Source organism: Brassica rapa, chromosome A09 (assembly GCF_000309985.2).
Source record: "Brassica rapa cultivar Chiifu-401-42 chromosome A09, CAAS_Brap_v3.01, whole genome shotgun sequence".
NCBI classification, from domain to species: domain Eukaryota; kingdom Viridiplantae; phylum Streptophyta; class Magnoliopsida; order Brassicales; family Brassicaceae; genus Brassica; species Brassica rapa.
This window is the reverse complement of record NC_024803.2, coordinates 34721442-34742209: the sequence shown is the minus strand read 5'-3', so window position 1 is coordinate 34742209 and position 20768 is coordinate 34721442. Positions and strand designations below refer to the sequence as shown.

Genomic DNA, 20768 nt, shown 5'->3' with positions numbered 1-20768 from the left:
ACATTTTCACACATATTTTACATTTAAGCTTGAAAATGAAAATTATTTTTGTCAACGCTTGAAAATGATTATTCAGTAAGTTATATATTCGATACATCAAATTTAAGAATTTCATCTACCAATAATCCCCTTTTATAATTAAATACAGTATAATCATATTTTTTTTTTCTTGATCTAAGTAAGACTAACTAGATTTTGACCCGCCCTTTAAAAGGGTGGGTATATTTTTGTTTTAATTTTTATATTTGTGTTTTTTTATAATTATATTTGTGTTTTTTTTGTAATCATATTTGTGTATAAATCTTAATTAAAATTAATTTTATAAAGTAACAGAAATTTAAAAGTTGATCCGGCATCGCTCAGTTTTTTGTAATCATATGTCCGTATACCCGTTTTTTTTTAATTATATTTGTCTGTTTTAGATCTTGATCCGCATGTATAGTATTGGTTTGTAATTTTTTGGTTTTTTATGTTACTGTAAATATGTAACATTTTCTGTAATTTTTTCTTATATGTTAAAGAAATTTAATATATATACTGTTATATAACGTAGGATTATCTTAACGTAGTGGTTACTATATATTTTTTGTTAATTTGTAAAGATTTTATCTATTTAAAATATTTTGTATTTAAATTAGCGGTTTTAAATCCAATTTGGACTCGCGGTCGAACCGGTAAACCCAATGATTTAGGCTTTAAGAAATATGAATTAATTAAAAACTTGATAAAACCCGCAAAAACGCTAAAACGAAAGGCTAAATATTAAACCAATGAGTAATCGATATGTCATATAATTTTATTTAAATTTTTACTTTAAAAGTTTAAAATTTTCAATGTTTAAATTAGATATTTAGATAATTATTAATTTTAATATTATTGTATTTTTTGTTATATGCTGTAACTCCAACTTGTTATAAAAATTGTTTAAATTATATTTTATGTGAAATGAAAAAAAACTTTATTATATTTTTAAACATGGATTTTTATTTTATTTTAATATTAATATATTTATAATTATATTAAAATTAATTAAACTACTAACCATAGTTCTCCACGGTCAATCCAATAACTCATTGACCGAAAAGTAGTCCGGTTCAAAGTAAAATTATGTTTAAAAAGTTAATTAAATTACTGACCATATATTGTTCATTTCCATTAATTTGTAGTGAAAATAATATTATTGAAAGTATAGTATCAATATTATTGTTTTCAAACGACATAATTTTTATTTAGTGGACTTCGCACGTTTTGTAACTAAAGGCAAAAGTAGTCGACAGTTTTTTATATATTGAAAGTAGTGGATTTCTAATATTTTGGAATTAAAGGGTGACGTTACAAAATATGCATACAGCTTAGAAGTAGTTTTTCTTTAGTTACGCTTATGAAATTTGATTTATTTTAAAATAGGTCCAGTGACTCCTTAAAAAAAAAGATAAAATAGATGGACTAAACTATATCAATAGGTTATGTTCCTAATTTAATAGTATTAACTAGATTTTGAAAGCGCGGGTTTATTTTTGTTTTTTTTTTCAATTGACAAATATTTAGTAAATGTCACGTTTTCATATATTTTTGTTTTATTTTATAAAGGACTTAAAAATTTTATCTTTATTTATCGTATTTCATTTTAAATGACTATTTATTTTAAAAAAATTAAACTTTATTTTTTTAATGAATTAAGTTGGTATAACTCTGATAAATTAATTTTATTATGGGGTTAATATTTTAATTAAAAAATTATATACTTTTAATAAAGATTTATACTTTTCAATAAAAAAATTCAATTATTTTTATGAATGCTTAAATTATATTAAGAAAAGAAAAAAATAATAATTAAGAATAGTTGAAAAAAAATTATTTGAACTTGGACTCAATGGCCCAAAGAAAAAAAAATGAGAATTGAATCTGATTTTTTAATAGGCCCAAATGGCCCAAGAGAGATTTGATTTGGGCTGGATCCAAAAATAATGATCCAATATAAATTTGTTATTAATATTACTTAATTGCCCTTAATGAAACATGCAATGTTAGTGAAAGAAACATACCCCTAAGATAATGGCATAAGGTAATTATGACAATAGGATCCTGCTTTAATATTTAATAGTATAGATACGAGCTTTTCTTAATACAAATGCAACGTGACGGCGGCTGAGGCAGTGAACAACTCGTGGCAGGTAGACTTCACCAACTTATTTCCATATATCCCAACGTGCAATCGCTGCGACTGCGTTTTAGTATATAAAAACTCTCTCTTTCTTCCTTCCTCAAACCCAATCGTATCTACAACAATAATGGCGATTGCTTTCAAATCCGGCGTCTGCTTCCTCCACTCCCCAAAACCCCAAGTCGGAATCCGCCACTCTTCTCCCGATTCCTCCCTCTCTTTCAAGAGATTGGCTCCCATCGCTGCCCTCTCCACCTCTTCTCCCACCCTCGGTCTCGCTGATACTTTCAAGGAGCTCAAAAAACAAGGCAAAGTAAGAGACTTTTCCTGTCTGAAATCTCAATCCTACTCATAGCATTTGTATTGATCTTAAGCGTTTGTGTTTTGTGTGTGAAGGTAGCATTCATACCTTACATCACAGCTGGTGATCCAGATCTCTCTACTACTGCCGAAGCATTGAAAGTTCTCGACGCTTGTGGTTCCGACATTATCGAACTGGGTGTTCCTTACTCTGACCCTTTAGCTGATGGACCTGTTATTCAGGTTTCAACAAAACCCACCAATAAAAATCCAACCTTTATGCTATTACTCTCCTAAAGTTTTTCACTTTTGTATTGATCATCTTGCTATACTCTATTTAGGCTGCGGCGACTAGGTCTTTGGAGAAGGGGACCAACCTTGATAACATCCTTGACATGTTGGATAAGGTGAGGTTTTAGTTTCTGAAAGCAAAGATCATCCAAACTTCCTTGTTATGTATTTCTGATTGTGAGTGTGTGTGTTCTTGTTGCTGTGCAGGTTCTTCCAGAGTTATCTTGTCCTGTTTCGCTGTTTACTTATTACAACCCGATTCTTAAACGTGGGTTGGGGAAGTTCATGTCCAGCATCAGAGATGTCGGTGTACAGGGGCTTGTTGTTCCGGATGTTCCTCTTGAGGAAACTGAGTTCCTGAGAAAAGAAGCACTTAACAACAACATTGAACTGGTAATCATATTCTTTATTTTTTGTATAATCAAAGATTCTCAGTCTTGTCAGTAGCAGCATATCACGAGATATCAGTGAAAATTCCAATTTGTGTCCATATATTAGAACTAGGAGAAGCATTGTTTCTTAGCAGAGGCACTGAGTCTGTACATGTTTTTTTCTGGTTAGTAACGTAATGTTCATTCATGTTTTGTAATGAAGGTCCTACTCACAACACCAACCACACCAACAGAGAGAATGAAGCGAATTGTTGACGCATCAGAAGGATTTATATACCTTGTAAGATCCCCTCTTTGTGTATCTTCCTTTCTTTCCAGATATTCACATGTGTTTTTATATCTGAAAATGTATTGGCCTTGCTATTGGACTTGACAGGTGAGCTCAATTGGAGTGACGGGTGCACGTGCATCTGTAAGCGGGAAGGTCCAGTCGCTCTTGAAGGATATAAAAGAGGTATTATAATAACACATATATTACTGTTTCTTCATTACCTTGTAATGATGTTAAAATGTTTGGCTGTTTATAACTCAATGCAGGCAACAGACAAGCCAGTGGCGGTTGGTTTTGGTATATCAAAGCCTGAGCATGTGAAACAGGTCCTAAACCTTTACAAAAATAAGCTTCCTAATGTCTCTTAAGTTGTATTCCTGTTTGTTATTGACAAACTTTTTTTAACGGTGTAAACAGATAGCTGGATGGGGAGCTGATGGAGTGATTGTAGGAAGTGCAATGGTGAGGCTTTTGGGAGATGCCAAGTCGCCAACGGAAGGGCTCAAGGAGCTTGAGAGTCTCACAAAGTCTCTCAAATCTGCTCTTCTTTGAAACACAAAGAAGAACATTTGCAGAACTCTTTATTGATTGTGTTTTATTTACTTAATTATCAGTTATGTATGAAAATGATGTTCCAAACTTTTGAGACATTTCAAGTATGATCAAGTTACAGTGTGGTCTCTCTGTCCACAAACCAGTTGATGGATTCTTCAATGAAACTACAGTGGTTCGCACAAATTCAAAGCTTTTGATTGCCTGCAAAAATACTTGAAGCAATTCCCATTTTTGAATTCTGATTAGAACTTTGATAACCAAATTTTTTATTTATTTTGAATACGACATTTTTTTTTACTTTTAAATCGGTTACATTTTATTTATACTCTTAATCCGTTACAAAGATAGAAGCATCATCGGATAAACAATCTCCGGCTCTAATAAAAATTTATAGTACAAACCAACATAAACGTAGAGACAGACTTAGACAAATGAAAATTTATAGTACAAAGTACAAACCAACATAAAAGTATAGACGAAAACTTAGACAAATTTGATAATATGTTAGAATTGTTTTTAAAGCTACCATACACTAGTACCTTCTTTAAAGTCTTTGAACTTGAGAATTATCTTTTATTTCCATTTGTCCACTTTAAATTCAATTGTATTTCAAAATTCATTTGATGAAATAATGGTTTAATTTCCAATGTAGTTTGTGTTTAAAAAAAAAAAACTGAATGATGTTGGTTAAAATTATAACACAGACCCTTTCACAAATATGCCTAAAATTCAGAAAGTTTGACTATATAATTGGTCCAGGTAAACCGGTAACCTGGAAGGAGGGATGATACATAAATATTAAAAACTTCCGATTTAGTTTCGAAACTATATCAAAACATAGGGTCCTACATACAATATTTTAAATCAGTGAGAGTAAAGAGTTCGACAATGAAAAATATCTTTTTTTTTAAAGCTTAAATTCAAAATTCAAAATCACAAATCGTCGCATCTCGCAACAGATTCCAATTACTGAGAAGAGCAAAGAGATGAGAGGCGGAGCCGCCGGAAAGAGAAAAACAACGGCCGGTTTCTCCGGAGCACCACAACCGCAACCACCACCTTCCGTAGATTACCAGCGCCAACTCTTCAACTCCCGAGACTCCGACGCCAGTTTCGCCAGCAGCCGCCCCTCATCAGTCGGCTTAAGCCGCGCCTCCGATATACACACCGACAGATCTCACCAATCCTCCACGATCCGCTCCGTCAACGCCTTCCTCGCGTCTCACAACTCCCCGATCTCGCTCCGCGCCCACCCCGTCCCTCCCGTCAAAGACATCTCCGAAACCCTAGTTTTCCTCCTCTCCACCGTCGATTTCCACTGCGACGATCGCAAATGGGACGAGGACGTCGTCTTCTTCCTCAGATCGCTTAGCTGCCCGCTCAAGCTCACCAAATCCACCCTCCGCGCTCCGAACTCGCCTCACAACTGGCCTAACGTCCTCGCCGTGATAAGCTGGTTGGTTCAGTACGCTCGCTTCCGTCAGCATCTATCGTCGAGTCTCGCCTCGGTGGCTCCGGATGCTAACTCCATGTCTTCCTTCGGGATCCGAAGCTACTGCCACTTCATCCGCGGGGAAGACGATTCGGTTAACAATCTTGATTCGGAGTTTTTAGGGAAACTCGAAGCGGAGAAGGTTACGATCGCTGAAACGATCTCGAATTCTGAGAAGGTTGCTGCCGAATTGGAGGCGAAGCTAGATGCGTTGAGGAAAGGTCCTTCGAAGAAGGAGGCTTTGGAGAAAGTTAAGTCTGATTTGGAGAAAGATGTTAACAAGTTTCGCACGATGGTTGCGGAACGTAGCGAGAGGACTCGTGGGATGGAGAAGGTTGTGGAGGAGAAGGAGAAGGAAGTGGTGGCTAAGGAGGAAGAGAGGGGACGGATCTTTGAAGAGAATAAGGAGTTAAAGAAGAGCGTGGAGGTTCAGAGTTTTAACGTGAGGGACGTTGAGAGGATGAAGAGAGAGTTGCAGGCCGTGGAGAGAGATGTTGGGGAGGCTGAGGTGGCTAGAGATGGTTGGGAGCAGAAAGCTTGGGAGGTTAATTCGCAGATTAGTAATCAGTTTCATCAGATTCAGAGGATGGCGATTGATTGTAACCAGGCTCTGAGGAGGTTGAAGGTTGATGTTCAGTTCGCTGTGAATGAGAGTGGGAAGGTACCTGAGGAGGTGATGGGTGTGGAGTATAAAGCTCTGGTGAAGCCAGCTCTGTGTTCGTTGTATGATGGTATCAAAGAAGGGTCGACGAACAAGGCTGAGGAGCTTGTTTCCTTACAGCAACAGGTGTCTGAAATGGCGTCGAAGATCGAATCAAGAAAGAGTCTTTTGAGGTCGATTCAGTTGCAGGTCAATGAAGTTGAAGAAAAGATGAAGCTAGTGAAGAAGGAAACTCAGGAGCTGGCTTCAAACTGCGACCTGGAGGTGAAAACTATGGCTGAGAGTTTGAGAACTGATGCAATGAATCTGGAGGTTGTGGAGAAAGAAGCTGCAGAGATGTTGAAGGCTTCAGAGGTTAGATTGGAAGAAGCAGTGAAGCAGAGCGAAGAGGAGGTCCAAGCTGTTGCTGCTCGACTCTTTGCGCTTATTGATTCGATATCGAAACATAAAGAGTATATGGATTCGAAGATCTTGGAGGTGAAAACTGGTGTTGCAGACACTGCTAGTGCTGTTGCAGAGATATATAAAGGGAGCCTTAAGAGGCACTTTGGTGGTTAAGTAGCTAGCTAGAGATTAGATGAGATATTGACTGAGCCAAGAGATTGTTAAGTAATTTGTAATGGAAAACGTTGTGGCTTTTGTTGAATTATTAGTGCAAGTGTGTGTTTACATCTTTTGTCTCCTTTGGTTATAGTCTTCGTTCGTTTGTTTGAAAAGATCTCTTTGGCATATGAATTTCCGGTCGAGTGAACCAATTCTACTCGTACTGATCCAGATTACATGACCTTTTTTTGAGCAACAATTACATGAAGAGTAAAATTGAAAAAATAATTAAATCCTGAACTAACAAAAAGAACGTAACATATAAAAATTATAGGGGTAAATATATATTCACGTTTTCAGTTTTTAGGAGTAAATATTAAACCATATTTGAATATTTATAAATTTCAGCTTGGATTGGTTTGAGTTCGAATACCTATTTAAAATCTGTTAAAATTTTCAAAACCACTAAATATACATAAGATTCTCAAATCCAAAAATAAAATAATATCCAATATATAAATTTGAATAACATAAGACTAAATATCTTTTTTTTAACAACCCATAAGACTAAATATTTAAATGAACATAAAAATAAGTTTGAAATTGGATATTAATGGAGAACAAATCGGTACTTCACATTTCTGGTGCTTTGAATATTTTTTTGACTATTTTCAAATATTTACGTCAGACTATTTTGGTAAGTTTCATATATTCTAAATATTTTATAGATATTAAATTTAAAATAAGTTATATATGATTCATATATTTTTAGGTATCCAAAAATATTTTGATTCGGGTCGGATTCGACTTTGATTCTTTTTTAATTTTGGATTTTTTTCAAATATTTAATCAGTTTTGATTAGGGTTTGGTACTATTTTTTCGACTCAGGTTAAGTTCAGTGCTGTGACACATAAATTGAGTTAATTTCATGTTTTTCAGATACTATTTCAAGTTCCGATTCAGAGATCATAACTTATCTGATAGTTACCTAACCTTATACCCCGTTTAAATATTTTTATTAAATCAAAATTAGACATAGACCAATTTTTTTTTGGTCAGGTTTATGTTTGGATTTCGGATTCTGAGTAATTTTGACCAGTCCTAGATCCATTACTTCCATCTTCTACAAGCTACAGTGTTATTTTAAACTATATGTTTAACGTTTTAATTGAGTTTATTGGCTCCCATACGCATAATTGGACCCTTAATTAGCTTTCTATATACGATTTGATATTAATATTTTTGTTCCGAATTTAATCCTGCTGCCAGCCCAACTTGATTAGAATTGTGTCAGTGTTGGCAGCATAGTGTCTAAGTTCTAGATATCTCTCTTTATATCCTACTAGGTGACCGGCCCGCACCTTGTGCGGGCATAAGAATATGATCAGTCCGCACTCTGTGTTCTCTCTCGGTCCGTACCTCACGAGAGGGAACACAGTAACGTCAGTATGAAGAGGTATATATTATGTGTATGTATAATTGCAACGTCACAAAATATTTTATGTGTTTACGAAGATACTTTCATTCAAAAAATAAAATAAATAGTGTATAGTTTTAGAAGTAACATATTTTATATTATCATTAATTAGAATTGTATTGTATATGTTTCATAATTCTTTATTTTAGGTGAATAATATTATTTTCCATAAATAATAAACAAACATTTATGTAGACATATTAAAAGAAAATATAATAAAAATCAAAATATTATCCATAAATAATATAAATTATGAAGTATATTTCTCGATAAAGAAAGCAAATTCAGTTAGAAACTTGCAAAAAATTAAATAAATTTTGTAAGCAATTTGACGGTTTAATATTATTTGATAGATTTATAAATTTTTAAATTTTATTGAACATGAAATAATATTAAATTGACATACCGTCATCGGTCTCCTAACTCATCACAACCCATCTAGTAAATACAAAAAATAAATAATTGCAACAGTTTATTCATTTTAAAATTTGTATTTGAAAAAAAAAGTAGATTAAAATTATGTACCGTGACTACGAAATATTCTGAAAAACTTGTTTGTAGACAACATTCAATATTTTTGTCTCTGATTTCCCTTCTTTACCAGTTATTAGGATTTTTAATCGAGATCTCGACTTAATGATTTGAAAGTGAAACTTTGCCTTGCATTTTGTAAGTATTTTATAAATTATTTTAAAATTATGATAAATTTATTCTTTAAACAACGATAAATAATTTAAAAATAATATTAATAAACATTTTTAGATTTTGCAATATTTAAAATAATTATTATATAATTATATTCGAACACAATTCATCAAGTAGAGTATAAAACTATTATAATTATCTTATATAAAATTTCGTTCATTGTATTTTATAGTTTATAAATATTAAAAGTAATAAATAAAACATTATTAATCTTTCTATAATACTTCCAAGGTAAAGTGGATGGCAGAGTCGATGAAAATGCATGTTAAGTTTGAAAATGCATGTTAAGTTTTTTATTTAAAAAATTAAAAAAAATTACATCCAATTTTTTTAAAAAAATAATTAAATTAATGCCTTTTTAGTTTTAAATTTTTATGTCTAAATCTATTAACCATTCAATCTATTAAAAATAAAAATTAGTTAACTGAAAGTTATATTTTTAAATATAAGAAACTTGAGAAATAAAAATTTTAATTTTTTTTTTTCAAAATCTAAATATCCGAACCCGATCTGAAATAACTGAATCCGAACTAAAAATACCCGAACCCGACCCGAAGTACAGAAATACCCGAACGGGTTCTACACCTCTATACCGAAAAACTCGAAAATCCAAAATACCCGATCTGAACCCGAACGGGTACCCGAATGCCCACCCCTACTAATTAGAAACATTATAATATTTTCTAAGCAAATGTAATTAATATGATATCAACATGCGCAAGTTTACTGTTTGAATAATAAGGAAAGTTTTTAATATTTGTCTTAGTTCTAAATCTTGCCCAATGCTAAACTAAATCGATAATTTTTATCCTCTAGCTATATATGGGCTTAACCAAATCGACAATAGTTTTGGGCTTGTCTACATAAGCAATTGATTAAAATAAATGAAAAATAAAATTCAAAAAAATCGACCAATAGAATTATAACAATTTTTTTGAGAAGCTCTATATTAATGTCATGTCAGGAAAAATCACTAAAGTGACTTCTCTTTTAATGTATAGGAGGATTGTATATGTGTCGTAATTCTTTATTTAGGTGAATAATATTATTTTTCCATAAATAATAAACAAACATTTATGTAGACATATTAAAAGAAAATATAAAAAAAATCAAAATATTATCCATAAATAATATAAATTATGAAGTACATTTCTCGATAAAGAAAGCAAATTCAATTAGAAACGTGCAAAAAATTAAATAAATTTTGTAAGCAATTTGACGGGTTAACATTATTTGATATATTTTTAAATTTCTAAATTTTATTGAACATAAAATAATATTAAATTAACATACCGTCATCGGTCTTCTAACTCATCACAACCCATCTCGCAAATACAAAAAATAAATAATTGTAACAGTTTATATATTTTAAATTTTGTATTTGAAAAAAATAGATTAAAATTACGTACCGTGACTACGGAATATTCTGAAAAATTTGTTTGTAGACAACATTCAATGTTTTTGTCTTCGGCTTCCTTTCTTTACCAGTTATTAGGATTTTTAATCCAGATCTCGACTTAACTTTTGAAAGTGCAACATTGCTATGCATTTTATAAGCATTTTATAAATTATTTTAAAATTATGATAAATTTATTCTTTAAACAACGATAAATAATTTAAAATAATATTAATAAACATTTTTGGATTTTGTAATATTTAAAATAGTTATTATATAATTATATTCGAACACAGTTCATCAAGTAGAGGATAAAACTATTATAATTATCTTATATAAAATTTCGTTCATTTTATTTTATAGGTTATAAATATTAAAAGTAATAAATAAAACAGTATTAGTCTTTCAATAATTTCGAGAATAGTTTCCATAAATTGTTATTTGTAATATTCGTTAGATTATATGGCAAGTGATGTTAAACGTCAATAAGTTAAACAATTTTTTCATATTTGGAAAACATATATATATATATATATATATATATATATGACAGTTACAAATTAAATGGTAGAGTATGTAAACACATGTTTTCTACCAGCGTGAGTTAGAACACTGCCGTATTTAAGAATCATAAGGGCCTCTACTGGTCTTTATTCTTCGCCTTCACCATCCCACTTCAGCGGCTTTAGTTGAACCTTCCTATATATCCCTGAGAAATTTCCTCCCTGCGCCATTCCAAAAGGTTCTCTGCTGTGAGAAAATGACCTCATGAATTAAATAAAAAATGCATAATGCTAGCTTACTTACAAGATAGTATATTCAACAAAAAAAATGATATAAAAAAGTATTACTAAATGATACTATGTAATACTTTCCCGGACAATATTCAACAAAGAGAGAGAAAATACTAAAGAACCTCTTCAAGAACTACTTTAACTTGGTGAAGCTTCTCAGCATGTTCAATCAAGGTTTTCTGGATCACTATCACTCTCACGACCTGGTCTACATATAAAAAAAGGAAGACCATATTGTCGTTACCAGTATTCAACACATGGAAAAGATAGACCAAACATGCTTTTTGGAGACAAGACACAAAGAGTTGAGTTGAGGGTTCTAAAGATGAGGAGCCTTTGCGTTTAAACACATTTTTCGATAAGGAGAGATTGGATACCCGAACCCGAACGGATAATACCCGAATCCGAATGGATATCCGAAGATAACCGAACATATGTATAATTAACCTTATATTTTTAGTTTACATCTCTCATTTTATATAAAATATTTATATTGATACTACACATACTTTAAGTTCATATGATATACATACAATTACGAATAAAATGATTTGCTACTCACTTAAAATGCATGTCAAGTTTTTTATTTAAAAAATTAACAAAAAGTTACATCCAAAATTTTTAAAAAATAACTAAATTAATGTCTTTTTAGTTTTAAAATGTTATGTCCAAATCTATTAACTATTCAATCTATTAAAAATAAAAAAATAGTTAACTGAAAGTTATATTTTTAAATATAAGAAACTTGAGAAATGAAAATTTTAATTTTTTTTTTCAAAATCTAAATATCCGAACCAGATCCGAAATAACCGAATCCGAACTAAAAATACCCGAACCCGATCCGAAGTACAGAAATACCCGAACAGATTCTACACCTCTATACCGAAATACCCAAAAATCCGAAATACCCGACCCGAATCCGAACGGGTACCCAAGGCTAAACTAAATCGATAATTATTATCTCTTAGCTATATATGGGCTAAACGAAATCGACAATAGTTTTGGGCTTGTCTACATAAGCGATTGATTAAAATAAATGAAAAATAAAAATTCAAAAAATCTAGCCAATAGAATTATAACGTTTTTCCTGAGAAGCTCTATATAAGTGCCACCTCAGCAGAAATCACTAAAGTGACTTCTCTTTTAATGTATAGGGAATATTCTATCTCTCTCCCTTTTATCTTCTTCTCTCTTCTCTTATTTATTTTCTAGTTTTTTTATTTTCTCTTATCTTATTCATTTTTAATCTGGTTTGTGAGAGGAAGATTCGAAGAAGACAAGTGAACCGGTTAATTGTTTCAGCCATATAGAAAAATCTCATGATTATCAGGTAAAAACTAATCATTTTCTTTAAAACTATATATATTTTAATTTGTTTGGTTGATTGCTTTGAACGAGTCTATACAAGATTCAACTTTTTCCTTTGGGTTCTAGTTGTTTTGGCTTGACATGAGTGTTAATGTCTCTGAAAATTCCAAATATGTTTGTGATTTAGTAGTCTTGATTCTAGGTATTAAGCCAAAAAAAAGTTTCATTTTGCTGTTATGGTTGTCATGAACGCTGAAAGATAAATTAGGAGTTCACCATTTCAGACAATCAAGAGTTACCTCTTACACAAATTTATCCAGACGGCAAAAAGATGAAGTAGGTAAAATGTCTTAAAGTATTTATTATTAATTAATACATAATTTATTACCTGATAAATATTTTGATAAAAGTTTTTTCAGTTTATACATTTGTTTCACATATGGCTTGTTTGATGATAAATTAGGTGATACATGGTTTGACTTGATACATTTTTCTCGATAAATGATTTGTTACATCATAAATGATTTGATACATAGTTTGTGACTTAATATGTTAACTGATAAATAGTTTATTATCCGCTAAATGATTTGTTACATGATAAATGATTTGATACATATTTTGTGAATTAATATGTTAATTGATAAATAGTTTATTGTCTGCTAAATGATTTTCTTATATGGTACATGTGTTGTTAGTTGATAGAGAGTTTGGTATTAAATAATAGATAAATTGTTGTATGATATTATAAAAGACATGTCGTTAATTGATACGTTGTTTATAAAACTCATTAATGATTTCATGTATGATAAATGATACATGTTTTGTGAGTTAATATATTAATTGATAAATAGTTTTTTATCTGCTAAATAAATTGTTACCTGGCACATGGATTGTTAGCTAATAGAGACTTTGATATCAAAGTGCTGATAAATTGTTGTATGATGTCACAAAAAAAAATTGTTGTTAATTGATAATTGTTTGTAAAACTCATTAATATTTTGATAAAATGTTATAAAAGATTTGTCTTTAAATGATACATGGTTTGTAAAATAAAAGTTTCTGAGAATTATTTACTTAAAAAATACTTTTTTACTGTCCATCTTTTCGTCTCAAAAACTAGAGTAAACGAGTAGAGTAAAAGTGATATAATTAGCAATTTAGACACACTTTTTTGCTCTCTGGAGCGACATAATACGTACATAGAAGTTTCATCATGATGCGAAGGTAAAATCGTCAACTCATGACGTAATAGGTATGACTCAACCTATTAACAACACACCAAGCCATACCTATTACGTCACACTATGTGTAGATTACTGGACTTCATTTATGTATATTTAGCTAATTGTCTCTTTTTAATTTATAAAAAAAAAAGAGAGAAAGCAGCCGTATCATTTTTGTTAAAAGTAGGAAGCAGGCGGAATGATTGTTCACATGAAGCATCCTGATTTGAGGATTTTATAAAGAAGAATAAAAAAGGGTAAAAGCGTCCAATTAAACGCGGTAACGCGTAAGCGTCATCTAATCTATAATGGCGTCTCCACGTAAGACAACACCATTTTAGAGAGAGAAAAAAGACAAAAAAAAAAATCAAAAGAGAGAGAGAGAGAAATCTGAAGAAGGCGATTGGGTAAGCGATGCACATCGTCTTCTCTGTCGATGATTTGACCGACTCCTTCTGGCCCCCTCCCCCTCCGGAACCCTCTCCGGGATCAGTACCGTCGCAGAACATGCCGGACGGGATGACTCGAAGCCAATCGGAGTGGGCGTTCCAGAGACTCCTCCGGGAGATGTCCGGCTCCGACGAAAGCCCTACCACGATCAACGTTAGGTCGCCTCCGCCGGTTCAGTCCGAGCAGTCTCTTTCCACCGTCGACGAAACCGCAGATGTCGTCGAAATACAGAAGCCGCCGCCGCCGCCGCCGCGGAATCCAGCGGATGATCAGGGGAATCGAGATCGTGCGCGGTCTGCTTCTGATCCGTTGGATTCAGATTGTGTCGATCCGAATCAGTACCATGCGATTCTCAAGAGCAAGCTCGAGATCGCGTGCGCTGCCGTTGCGCGTCGTGTACGGCTTTTAGATCCGTCTCTTGGTTTGTGTTTGTTGATCGATTTGATTTTGATTGGTTTTGATTCTTTACACAGGTGGGAGCTGTGAAGCCGGAAGATTCGAGTGCCTCAGGTGTGAATCAAAAGCTATCTCCTCCGGTGGGATCTCCAGCTCAAGGTTATATCATTATTGTTTAGATGAGTGATCCTTGTGGAATATCTAATTAAGTTCCTTTGATTATGGTTTAATAGTCTTTGGGTGAAATGTTTTTTTTTTTTCGGATTGTGTGGATAATGTTTTTTTTTTTAAAACTATTCTAGGCTCTGTTGTTGTGGCACAAACCTCACCCGGTGCTTCATCTGTTAGATCTATTCCTTCAACAAGCGTTAAAAGGAAACCAGATGTTGTTCCAGCAAGGCAGACTACGAGTATTTCATCACGAGATGATTCTGATGATGATGATCTTGATGGAGACATGGAAACAGCTGATAATGGAGATCCTACTGACGTTAAGCGTGCTAGGAGGTACAATTCTTGAGAACTTTTGTATCTTGGATCTTTTTTTATCTGATAATCACTTCATATATAGAGAGAGATACGTCCAATTTGGAAGTGTTATGGGGAAATGTTTGTGGCAGGGAGTTTCTACTTTCCTTAAAGGGAAAGTAAAAACTGAAATCTAGAAGAAGAATGTTTCAGTTAGTTTTATGTTGTTCTTACAAAAATCTTTTTGAAAGTGGAAAGATGGTCGTTAAGTCTAAAGCCGAGTCCAATTTATAATTTATTTGTAATATTTGGAAATTGGTTGGTTAGGATGCTCTCAAACCGAGAATCAGCTAGGCGCTCCAGGAGAAGAAAGCAAGAACAAATGAATGAATTTGATACACAGGTTCTTGTCTTACAATTGTTTGCTCATATGCATCTACGTTTCTCGATACCTTTTCTTCCTATTCAGCAGCGTGCCATTGATATTTATAGGAAATGTTTTCATGTTTTGTAGGTAAACCAATTAAGAGCTGAGCATTCGACTTTACTTGGTCGTCTTGGTGACATGAATCAGAAGTATGATGCAGCTGCTGTCGACAACAGAATTCTAAGAGCTGATATCGAAACCCTAAGAACAAAGGTACACATTGTTGCAAACTCACCCAGGAATATGATTCTCTATCTAATGTTTTAACGAAGTTTTATTGCATTGGTACAATCTTGTGCAGGTTAAGATGGCAGAAGAAACAGTGAAAAGAGTGACAGGAGTGAACCCTTTGCAGTGGGGAAGACCAAACATGGGCATGCCAGTGAACAACACACCGAGAATCCCAAGTACTACTGGTGCCGGTTCAGCACCAAATCAGAGAGTAGAGGTGAACCGTGAAGGCTTGCAGAATCAGTTTGCTACTAATCCGAAGAACATGTACGAAACCATGCCCCATTGGAATCACAAGCATTAACCCCAGGATTGAGTCATCGACTTTGTGATTTTTGAAATAACTCTTATCTTGCTCTTCTTTTCTTATTTACTGTGCGACTTCAGGATGGTGTTATATGTAAGGGTGATGATGATGTACCCATTTATGTTTGGAAATATTTGGATGGATGTTAACTTTAAGTCTTTAACGACCTGCTTGGTAGTCAGAAGCGGTAAGGTGTCTAACGCAACCAACATTGAAATTGTCAACACAAAAACATAGTTGTACACATTTACATCAGCCTGGCAGTGGCATAGTTCAACGGATTACCTAACCAGGACAAATGTGACATCATATATAGAGCGAGAAAGTGAATGGATGCACCAAATGAGAAAATATGGGAAACTTTGGTAAGACTTGGTCTTCTAAATTATATCAATATTCCTAAACATTAAGCATATTCGTATGCAAATATACATCATAAACGATCAACAATGCTAATAAGTAAAAATATCTCAGTTACACCGAGTATAGTAACATCACTTTACCATCCTTCTATTGAGATTTAGCACCAGACTGGAGAGCTGCTTGTATTTCCAACCTTTCAAGACAAAAAAAGAAGAAAAATTCACATTTTTAATTAAACGAGTAAGAGAAGAAAAGAAAGGTAAGAAAATAAAGAAGCCTTGTTACCTGGCTGGTTGCACATTTGTAGTAAATGGTGTCCGGAGAGTTGTAAGTTCTACAGTTGTTGAACATCCGTCTCGCATCAGCCACAAACATATCAAGCGTCACGTAGTACTCTTCTGATTCTACTCTCTTTGCAATTGTCTTCAGATCTGTGTTCACATACACCATGTTGGTTCAAACATCTCTTTACAGAACAAACATTATAGGCCTGTCTCCTACTTTGCAAATTTGTTCATCCTAGATAAAGAAGGTATTCTCTTGACTAGGTTGCATTTATTCCTAAATTATTAACTTTATTTGTAGGGTATTAATGCTTCGAGGGATAGTAGAAGCATAACAAAACGAATTTACGTAGCATGATAATTTAGTGTACTCTTACCTATGGGATCTTTAATGATGTCATAATAATCAGCGACATCGAGGGCATCAACTGGCGCTTTGAAAGGCCACGCATCAGCATGATCTTGCATTGTCTGTTGAAGTTACTCCAGCTTGTCAAGCAAAATGGCATAGTAATTGCAGTAACATACTATAATGTAATGTGATGTAATGACAAAGTACTGAGGTGAAGAAAACTTATCATTAAAAGCACGCGTATAGGTGCATTCAACTGCTTTTGCTTTGTCGCATTATCAACAAAACCATTGAATAATTTGTAACGAGTGTGCCCCCACTGATCCGGGGTCCAACCTGCGTCCCCTGTAATAGTATTCCATAACTTATGTATTAGCAATTATTGAAATATAACTACACAGCATGAGAAAATGAACTACAGATTGAAACCTACATTTAGGAAATGGTTAAACTATATTAAAGCCTACTTAAGTTTAACATTTTAAGCCCAAATTCATAGCTAACCAATGCAGGAATCTTAGCACATGCATATTAACTTGATCAGATACTAGATGGAGCCACTAGCACAAGTTAATGGAGAAAATTCTATTTATGAGTAACAAACTGCAATAATAGGCATGAAATATAAATATGACTTTAAGCCAGGTATATTCTCAGCTCTGATCCTTTTAGGACTTCCATCTTCTTTCTGCAGAAATTAGCACATTAAACGTTTATTATAGTACTTAAAAAGGGGTGTTTTTGCTGCGACTTGTGTAATAATCACAAAGACACGCAACCATTGATGTTTACCTTCTGAAATTCAAGTACGTGATATACTTCCTCACAATTCGATAACTCTTTTATCCGTATATCAATTGCCTGTCATTGCAAAAGTTGACGGGGATCAGAATCTGAGGATCTTTAGGGTCAAATCACCAAAGCCCTTTATAATTTAATAAGATAGTGATGAATAACTACACTTTAGTGGTGTTTTTACGCTGTGTATGGTTTTTCAAAGTGGTGTGTAGTGTCAGCTTGACTCTTGAGCTCATAGGGAAAATAAAAATCTTCATTGACTAAGATAGCATAACTGAATCTAGCCCTCAGGTTTGTTTTGCTTCTGTTCTTTAGTCTTACCAGAATTATCCACAACGTCAGAGGTAAATAGTGAACATATAGAAAGTGAAACAACAGCTTCATAAACCGTAGAACTAGAAGGCTCAAGAAAATATTTCATCAAGAGTTTAAATATATTCAGTGGCTTAATTTTCTTTGCTGGCGTATTCATGCATGACAAATCTGTATATGGAAGCTTTTGATCAATTTTGCATTCCATAAGGAGACCGCCATCATGGTCTTTAATGAACCTAGGAAAATACAAAGCTTTTTATTTGCATAATCAGCTACTAGATAAAATGCTTTTGTTCTAAGATTTGTGAGCTTAACAGGGACCACAAATGCTCGACTGATTCAATCATATAAAGCACAGAAGTTGAGCATGGTAATGAGCAGTTTGAATTTAAGAGAGACATCGTTTACATACCCATTCCGTACATCTTTCTCCAAGTAAAGCTCTTTCGTAAAACCCTACACAAGAAAATAGACATAACAGATAAACTTAGTGAAAAATTATAAGTAAAGACAAAATCACAGAACTTCAATACACAAAAAGTGGACTTGTAGCAAAGTGCGGAAACATAATTTTTCAGAGATGCATACATTTAACATTCTGGAACCATAAACCCAAAATCATCATGAAAAGGATTATTCAAACAAAAATACAGTATACAACGATTGCGTAGAGGTTCTTGCGTTTCATTCAAGGACTCATCATTTTACAAAGACTACCTCACCTTTATGTTGCTGGTCTTAAATTTTTAGAAACATGGTAACAGCAAATGAAGGCCACTGACAACCACATTAATCATATTGTTATTTTCTAACAAGTGCAACAAGGATATATATATGGCATCCCCTCCCATAGACCAGGTTCAACTCAGTTAACTTATTCCCTTATAGCTACGATAACATATAGAATACGTTGAATGCAATAAACTGGTTCATTCCCCGACCAAGATATGTACTAGTACTACCAGTTGGTTGACGTCTATTTCCAGATTAAGCATAGAGCCAACTATTGCAGAGAATATGAATTACACCCCAGAGATTTGTTCCGTGGATCCCCAAAGGACCCGAGTTCGAATCCGCACCACACCAGATTTCCACAGCGCGTGGCCACCGGGGATTTCACATTCTCTCTCCGGGGAATGGTTTACCATTTTTTTTTTTTAAATAACCAACAGCATTGTTGTGCATGAGTAAGAAAGTGCGTCAATCTATCAACATCACGTGCATGTTGTTTCAGGTGGTTCATCAATCTGGTACCGTAACCTTTTACTTGTTCATCTGCAGTGATTACAAAAATGCTATTTCCCCAAACCTTTGACTGAACAAAGGATAACAGTTTAGTTAATAAGCTTGTAAAGACTGTAATCACACTCACTATGAATTGGACATGTACAGAAAGGTGTTATTGGAAAAGCAAACTCTGCTTGATGATGTATAAGATACTAAGCAAAATACTACTTGCTTCAGTCTTAAAGTAAGCTTCTTATCCCCTATATATTAAAAGAGAAGCATTACAACATATTTTTGTAGCCACATGTCATCACCACATTCATTCTTAGAATCCTTAGAAAAATATGTTGGTCTATATACATATATAATAAGCTTTTTATTAAACTAACAATAAATTAATCATAATGTTCTTCATTGTTTCCTTAAATAAAAATCACGGAATTACCTAATGTGGCTAAAGTATATATGACAATTAATGATTTTGAATAATAAAGATTTGATAAAAATTAGTCTATTCTCTATTATTTTTTAAAATTTTAACTTATTAAAATAAATTAAACAACCACATTAACTATATAATAAAAATTTAGATTTTTTCTTATATGTTATATTTTGAATTTTTAAAAACGAATATAAATGACTAAAATTGTTAAAAATCTCACATTGAATGTTTTTTGATCTATGGTTTAAAATTTATGTTATAACAAGATACACATAATTACGAAATTACATAAGTAGGAAATCTCATTTAATAAATATCATATATATATATATATATTAATTTTTAAAAAAATTATATACCATATAAATACATAAGTATTTTAATTTTGAATTTGCTTTGAATTTTTTTGATAAACATTTTGAACATTTATTAACAACTTAATATTTAGTTTTTAAACTTTGCATTGAATGTTTTTAAAATTATAAATTACTAAAACTATTAAACATCCCACAAATGTTTTATTGTTATCATTGATTTTAAAAAAAATTGTTATAAATAAATACAACTGATCAAAAATAATATGAGTCTAAAATATTTTTTAACAAATGTCAATATTAAAAATGTACTATATACCTATGTTAATATCATTTAAACTTAATTTTATACCATATAAAATAGAAAAAAGTGTTTTTCTGTATTAATATAATTTATTTAAGTATTTGTACCAATTTAATTATATACGTAATAGTTACTAAACTTTTAATTATTCAATATATATTTGTTATTTCATAATATGTAAAAAATATATAATACTTAAAAATAATTTATATATAATGTTCATTCCGCGCAAGGCGCGGATCTTAACCTAGTTATATATATAGTTTGAAGAAAATCATATCACTGTGGTAAAAATAGTTGTGCGAAGTTGACCTTGTAGGACCTTATTTTACTTACCATATATCAACTGATATTTATAACAATATAGAGTATATAAATTTAGTCAACATCAGGTTTAATCCTTTACTTTTGACAAGATTAAAACAATATCTAAACATGATGTCTTGAGATATTTCAAATAGTTAAATAGGTTTGTTTGCATAATAAACAACAATTTTTCACTAACACAAATGATTAG

The 20768-nt window shown here is 32.5% G+C and overlaps 3 protein-coding genes and 1 non-coding gene across 4 annotated transcripts; 3 read left to right on the top strand and 1 right to left on the bottom strand.

Moving 5' to 3' along the window:
• Nucleotides 1-2178: 2178 nt before the first annotated feature.
• On the top strand, nucleotides 2179-4156 carry LOC103841367 (tryptophan synthase alpha chain, chloroplastic). Its single transcript, XM_009117892.2, has 8 exons — nucleotides 2179-2477; nucleotides 2561-2707; nucleotides 2806-2871; nucleotides 2963-3148; nucleotides 3350-3427; nucleotides 3524-3601; nucleotides 3685-3744; nucleotides 3836-4156. Exons 1-8 carry the CDS (start codon nucleotides 2292-2294, stop codon nucleotides 3968-3970), a joined length of 936 nt encoding a protein of 311 aa, XP_009116140.1. The 5' UTR covers nucleotides 2179-2291; the 3' UTR covers nucleotides 3971-4156.
• A 440-nt stretch (nucleotides 4157-4596) lies between these two features.
• On the top strand, nucleotides 4597-6881 carry LOC103841366 (kinetochore protein NDC80 homolog). The gene has a single exon (XM_009117891.3). The coding sequence runs from the start codon at nucleotides 4960-4962 to the stop codon at nucleotides 6682-6684; it is 1725 nt and encodes a 574-aa protein (XP_009116139.1). The 5' UTR covers nucleotides 4597-4959; the 3' UTR covers nucleotides 6685-6881.
• A 7106-nt stretch (nucleotides 6882-13987) lies between these two features.
• LOC103841365 (basic leucine zipper 25) lies at nucleotides 13988-16033 on the top strand. Its single transcript, XM_009117890.3, has 6 exons — nucleotides 13988-14419; nucleotides 14497-14578; nucleotides 14722-14926; nucleotides 15215-15290; nucleotides 15402-15527; nucleotides 15616-16033. Exons 1-6 carry the CDS (start codon nucleotides 13988-13990, stop codon nucleotides 15847-15849), a joined length of 1155 nt encoding a protein of 384 aa, XP_009116138.1. The 3' UTR covers nucleotides 15850-16033.
• LOC103842302 lies at nucleotides 15884-19643 on the bottom strand. The gene is made up of 2 exons (XR_004451368.1): nucleotides 16877-19643; nucleotides 15884-16646 (listed from the first exon to the last, which is right to left on the bottom strand). It is a non-coding gene; the product is annotated as an uncharacterized LOC103842302 (transcript).
• Nucleotides 19644-20768: the final 1125 nt, after the last annotated feature.

Bases quoted from the DNA above. Each gene is read 5' to 3' on its own strand.
- LOC103841366 (XM_009117891.3), top strand. From the start codon at position 4,960: ATGAGAGGCGGAGCCGCCGGAAAGAGAAAAACAACGGCCGGTTTCTCC.
- LOC103841365 (XM_009117890.3), top strand. From the start codon at position 13,988: ATGCACATCGTCTTCTCTGTCGATGATTTGACCGACTCCTTCTGGCCC. The intron at 14,579-14,721 runs GTTATATCATTA...AAACTATTCTAG, and splicing joins GGTGGGATCTCCAGCTCAAG to GCTCTGTTGTTGTGGCACAA. The intron at 15,528-15,615 runs GTACACATTGTT...AATCTTGTGCAG, and splicing joins TCGAAACCCTAAGAACAAAG to GTTAAGATGGCAGAAGAAAC.
- LOC103841367 (XM_009117892.2), top strand. From the start codon at position 2,292: ATGGCGATTGCTTTCAAATCCGGCGTCTGCTTCCTCCACTCCCCAAAA. The intron at 2,478-2,560 runs GTAAGAGACTTT...TTGTGTGTGAAG, and splicing joins AGCTCAAAAAACAAGGCAAA to GTAGCATTCATACCTTACAT. The intron at 3,745-3,835 runs GTCCTAAACCTT...CGGTGTAAACAG, and splicing joins AGCCTGAGCATGTGAAACAG to ATAGCTGGATGGGGAGCTGA.